Source organism: Rhizophagus irregularis, chromosome 27 (genome assembly GCF_026210795.1).
Source record: "Rhizophagus irregularis chromosome 27, complete sequence".
NCBI lineage: Eukaryota > Fungi > Glomeromycota > Glomeromycetes > Glomerales > Glomeraceae > Rhizophagus > Rhizophagus irregularis.
The window spans coordinates 3,018,841-3,025,423 of NC_089455.1; the positions used below are offsets into that span (position 1 = coordinate 3,018,841).

At 27.1% G+C, this 6,583-nt stretch overlaps 2 protein-coding genes across 2 annotated transcripts; both read left to right on the top strand.

The window, feature by feature from the left end:
- Window positions 1-1,600: 1,600 nt before the first annotated feature.
- Window positions 1,601-3,156, top strand: OCT59_018545 (uncharacterized protein; the record flags this gene model as incomplete). The annotated part of the gene is made up of 6 exons (XM_025319955.2): window positions 1,601-1,747; window positions 1,845-2,006; window positions 2,088-2,167; window positions 2,265-2,499; window positions 2,581-2,910; window positions 2,977-3,156. 6 exons carry the CDS (start codon window positions 1,601-1,603, stop codon window positions 3,154-3,156), a joined length of 1,134 nt encoding a protein of 377 aa, XP_025172509.2.
- Window positions 3,157-5,524: 2,368 nt separating this feature from the next.
- Window positions 5,525-6,583, top strand: OCT59_018546 (uncharacterized protein; the record flags this gene model as incomplete). Its single annotated transcript, XM_066148845.1, has 1 exon — window positions 5,525-6,583. The coding sequence occupies one exon, from the start codon at window positions 5,525-5,527 to the stop codon at window positions 6,581-6,583; it is 1,059 nt and encodes a 352-aa protein (XP_066004733.1).

Genomic DNA, 6,583 nt, shown 5'->3' on the forward strand with positions numbered 1-6,583 from the left:
TATCGTGAATTAAGCATAACGTGGCCTGAGAAGGACTTATTTTGTGTTTATTATTATTTATTCGAGTTACGACAGAAAGATAAAGTATGTTGTATTGTTATTTGATTTATTAAATTAGCAATCAATGGACTTTTAAGTTTCAGTTTCGTTCACTTTGGATCACGAAAACAAGCATCCGAATTTTTATCATAGTACGAAGATAAATCTTATTTCTATGATTATATTATGAAAGAGAACAGATAAGGTTTTACGTTGCGACTTATTTCAGTACTGATCGAAAAAAACTATTTCGTGTATTAGGATAATAAAACTAATAAGAAATCTTTTAATTCATCAAAAATTGATATTAAGAATGCTACACACGAAATATTACTTTTTTGTCCTGTTGCACAACTAGTTCTTCCATAATAATATAAAGTTCGAAATGACCTGACTAAAATCCAAGAATACCTTATAAGGTTATCAGAAGTCGAGAAACACCTCGTGTGTTTGGTAAATGAATGATCCATAAAATTCAGAAGAATCATACCTCGTGTATGTCTCTAGGACTAATGGTTAAAACGGATCCTTTCGTACCAGTATTATCGTAGTGATTCTAGATAGTGTTATTTTCACTACATGAAAGGTGAAACGGGGCACTCAAATATTAGCTTTCGCGATAAAAAATAATTGGTAGTAGAACTAATGATTTCTTTCGGTGCTCGTTGTTCCGAAGATAATATGCTTTTCAGATGATCCTATCAAAAAATATACTATGATATTGCCACCTGTGGCTGTTGGTACAACGCTTATGAAAGGATTAGGATTATTAGATGGGACTCAAACCATTGCTCAAATTATCTTATGACCAGGCAGCGACATGGAATCTTGGACAAGGTACTTATTATATAATCTTTCTTGTATATAATAGGAATTTTACATGTAGTTCTAATTGCATTTAATCTTTATTATTAATTTAAGGCTAAAGAGTTATTAAAAGAATCGCGTAACAAACCAAAATGACATTTATAGTTAAAAAATGTTCGCCCAAATATCAAATCATTGGAAAAAATGAACATTAGTATTATGGCACTAGAAAATAGAAGAACGATGCCAAAAACATGGCGAGACTTCAATAGTAATACAAATGTATTGGGAATAATAATAATTAAACTTTATACTTGAAATAAAAATAAAATACATTTACATTTCTTTTAAATTGGAATCATAATTGCAAATTATTTATTATAAATGTTAATATAATTTTGGGCGGTATTACTTGGTGACCACTATCACGAAATTTTTGATTGGCGGTGTTAACAAGTTTGTTAGAATCTATTGATCACATTGATAGTTTTATTAATAAGGTATATATAATATATATAATATAAATTAGGACGAAATTTAATTCCGGCCAAAATTAATCACCCCGAAATGGTTGTTACACAGCTTATTACTGTACATGTCGAATTATTGGACCAATTAAAACTTGTTTATTCGCCTGTCAGAATAAAAACCTTACGTCATACGCGTGCGATCAACAGTCTTTTTTTAAGTATTATAATCTTTTGTTGACTTTGCTCTAAACTGATTTTTGATAACAAAAACTGAAAACAAAACCATGGACGCAACTAATTTTAATAACGACAAACCAGAAGTGGGCGAAAAGTTTGAATATATGAAAGATGTTAGTCGGGTCATGTCAGCGTCAAGTACTCAATCGCCACAAACTAAAATTTATTTAGCTAAAAATAGTGGTGGAATACAAGTAATTATTATAAATTTGAAGTGGATTATCATATTTATCATATTTATCATATTATAATTTTAACGCGTTTATAATAATAATATATCTCGTCTATTAGAAACGTGCGTTCGTACCAACAGTGCTAAAGCCTTTCAAATTTTATACTGAATCGCGGGACAATAACTCTCCTAATAAAGAAAATTCCCCAAACCCACCATTTATTCCATTAGCTTACGGTGTGCAACAATTTTTAGAAAGTCCAACCAGATTCGATGCTAAGGTATCGGATGATAATACGTTTCAAAAATCAACATCGTGATTTTGAAGCTAACAATCGCAATTTTTTCCTTTAAAAAAAAAGACTGGTAAATTACGTTCAAATACCTTAACTGTACCGAAATCTCCGTACTTGCGCACTAAATATAGGTCTAAACCCACTACGTAAGTTATATGTCTCTAATTAATTGAAGTTCAAATAAATATAATTAATACGAAAATTATTCATAAGCCATTATTAATGTATTTGATTATTGTTCAGTATATTACCTTCACCAACACATGTCATTAAAGCTAATCCCGTACCCGATTATAAAGAACCATATAGACCGGTGATTGAACACCGGCTAATCGAATTACCAATGTTTAGTTTACCTGGTGAGGAAATTTCCAAGAGGAAATCACAAGAAATTGAAGAAAGGATTCGTCAAGAAAATGAGAAAATGGAAAAGATGCGTGAATTTAAAGCGCAACCACTTCCTACTGGTTTCCATAATGTATGTAACCATTAAATGTATTGTACGTACTAGTAAAAATAAATAAATAATTATTCTTCTCTTTTGTTCTAATGTTCCAAGTGTCCTACACGTCCTTATTATTCACCAACTCACCCAAAACCATTTGCATTGTTAACTAATGATCGTGGAGAAAAATATCAAAGAGAATTTTATGAGAAAGTGAGAAAAGAGCAGGAATATTACAAAGAAAATCGATTCCATGCACAACCTCTCCCCAATTTTAAGCGTGAAGTTCCTAGAAAACCTGAATGTCCTCCACCAACAGAACCAATTGGTTTTTTCTTTTTTACTGATACTCGTATGGAAGAACGTCATATTTTTGACGAACACAGAAGATTCCGAGAGAAGGAAGCTGAGGAACAAAGATTGGCAGAGATCAGGGAGAAAGAGGTAAGATATAAGAACTAATTCATATTATCGATCTTTTTTCGATATTTAACTTTTTATGCATTTAAGATACGCAATGCGGAGGAAATCCGTCGGTTAAGAGCAAATTTAGTTCATCACGCTCAACCTATTCGATATTATACACCGATAAATATAAAACCATCGAATAAAAAACCGACAAGACCAATTTCTCCCATGATCGGTGAAAAACGACGTAAATATAGAGATTCACTATCTAAGCACGTCTGAAATCTGTGTCCGCATATGCTGCCACAATCCACAGATCTTGACTTGTGTGACGTGATTTTTTAGTTCTTTGATTTTTTTCCTCTTAATTCTTATTTTTATTATCTTATTCTATTCATTATCTATATTTATGTTTTTGTTTTTCTAGTTTCTGTCTCTTTAATCTTTTTCATCTTTACAATTCCTCTGCTTTTTATTACTCTTTTTTAAATCTGCTTCCAATCGCATATTATATTAATTGTTTCTAATTTTTAATAATATCAATTATTAAAGTGTATATACTGTAAAATTGTTATAATGCACATAATTTTAGTAATATTTAATAAATCCATTTTATTTTAATTATGCAATATTTATTAAAATCTTAGTGCATTATTTTTGCAAGTTTCGCACTATTATTATCGCAATTTTCGAATTACTGAGAACAGTTTAAAGAGGAAAATAAAATAAAAAAAATGATTTTTTTCAAAAACCCACGAAAACAGTAAATTTTATTGCATTTTTAGATAGAGAATGTGCGATTATAACCTGAAAATGTTAATTTTAGAGCAGAAAACTTAATTTTTCGGTAAGTTTGCATATAAGCGACTTTTGAGATTTTGTGTAACCTAAAAAGTTCTCTATAAGTAAACTTACCTAAGAGTTGGATTTTTCGTCCTAAAATCAAGGGTTTCATGTTATAATCGCACCTTCTCCTTCCAAAAATACAATAAAATTTACTGTTTTCGTGGGTTTTTGAAAAAAATCATTTTTTTTTATTTTATTTTCCTATTTAAACTGTTTTCAGTAATTCGAAAATTGCGATAAATTTAATGTTTTATTTTTTTTAAAAAAAAAATACATTTACCATCAGGTATATCCACTTTTGGTATTAATTGTATCTTGAATCCTTTCTAGCATTGTCTCTATTATTTTGGTACATATCTTTAATGGTGCTTTATTTCAAATTTCAGAAACATATTTTTATAATTCATCCTTTTTTCTAAAATATGCAGATTTATGATAAAATGAAACTATATCTTCCAGTCAAAGAGTGTGTATTTATGCAAAATGACTTATTATTCAAAGGAATAGATAAATTAAATAGATACATCTAGTAATGCTGATGCAATCTCTAGGCTAACTGATGCACAAATCCAAAATATAATAAATCTTTATACTGATGAACTAACTAATCTCAAAAATTGATCAGTGTGAATAATTGGCAATTTTAATTTTCTTTTTGAATAAATATAAGAAAAAAGGAACATTAAATACTTTGTAAAAAAAAAGTTAAGCAAAAAAAAAAATATTATTTATATTCAATTGCACTAACCAATAAAAGTAAGCATTTTACCTGACAAAATAATTCTTTTTCTACAATATTAATAAAGAATTGCAGTATTAATAGCATAGCGGACATGCTTATATCACCATGCCGATCATTTTGCTGATCATATATATTTTTCAAACTTCAATAAACAATATCTCGAAATTCAGTCATCCAATTTTGATAAAGTTGTGCTCATTGGATTCGCCTCATCGAGACGAGTCAAATGGTGGTATTTTCATTAATTTTGGATCACTAGATGCCAAGATATTCACGATTTTGTATTTATTTATTATGAATTATCGCATTATATAAAATCGGCCGATCTGGCTTGGCTACACCGATATACATTCGGCCGGGCTATAAAAATTGATAAATTTAAGTTTTTTAACGATATAGAATAAAATAATAAACCTTTTTCATTACTAAAATTGATATTTATTAATTTTATATATAAATTTTTAGTATTTAATTAGGAAATTTCTTATTTTTAGACTTTAAAAAGCTTTGTACAAAGCCACAGACTTTTAAGCCAACTCTGAAATTTTCATCATATATTTGTTAACCATTTAGAAATATATGGTGAAAAAATGGCATTCTAATTCGCTTGAAACCAAAAGTTACCTATATACTATATTTAGTCAATTTTAATAAATTTGCAATTTTTAGACTTCAAAGTTTTGTACAAAGCCACAGACTTTTAAGCCAACTTTGAAATTTTCATTATATATTTGTTAACCATTTAGAAATATATGGTAAAAAAATGGCATCCTAATTCGCTTGAAACCAAAACTTACTTATATGTTATATTTAGTCAATTTTAAGTAATATATGATTATTTGATTTTAAAACTTTATATATTTTCTAAAATTTATTTTTGTTTACTATTTTAAAAATATAAGATAAAATTAATTATTTTAAAAGTTTTCTATGTGTTATATTTAATCAGTTTTTTTATAAATAGACAAAAAAATTGCTTTAGCAAAATTAGAAAATCCAATCCAATTTAAAATAAAAAAACAATATTTTTTTAAATACTTTCATAATTTTTAATTATAAAAAATGGATAACACTTCTACTTTTTCAAATATTTGCAATTTTGATTCCATTGAATGTAATGGAAGAATAAAGCCAATCACTTATAACACTAAAATACCAAAATCTACTGAATTAATTATTTCAGTTGGAATGTATTTATGCCAAATACATTACAATCAATTTATTTTAAATGAAACTAGAAATATTAATTATAATAAGAGTTGTGAGCATCCAAAACATGATGAATATAAAAATCAATCAAAAAATACAAAAAAAAAATCAAGCAAACTTAATCTTAAAAAGGTTCCAAAAAGATTAATTGAAGTTTTAGAATTAAATGAATCTTCAGAAATTTGTAGTATGTGTAGAAATAAAACTGATAAAGATTCTGAATATTTACAAAATGAAAAATACAAAGCACCTATTCCAATTAAAAAAAACAATTTAAATGATAATGATAATTTACAAGATGAATCAATAGAAACTATACAAGATGGAACTAATAGAGCTATACAAGATGAATCAATAGAAGTTATACAAAATGAATCAATAGAAGTTATACAAAATGAATCAATAGAAACTAAACAAATAAAAACTTGTCAACATCCAAAACATGATGAATACTTAAATCAATCAAAAAATACAAGCAAACAATTTAGTCTTCAAAAAGTTCCAACAAGATTAATTAAAGTATTAGAATTAGATGAACTTGCAATGATTTGCATTATGTGTAAAAAAAAAACTGATAAAGATTCTCAATATTTACAAACTGAAGAATATAAAGCACCAATTTCTAGAAAAAATAACAATGACAATATATCAAAAATAGGAAATCATACTTATTTATTTAGAAAAGATATCTTATATACTGGAGAAGAATTACAACAATTTGAATCAGATTATCAAGAAATTATGACACAATTAAAAATTTCAAGTGAAATTAAATTAAGTAGTAAAATAATAAAAATGTCTAATATTCTTTATAATAATCAACATAGATTAAATCTTAAACCTATTTATGATCCAATAGCTTTTAAAACTATGTTAGAAACAGCTGATAAAGATTTAATTGGATTTTTTTGA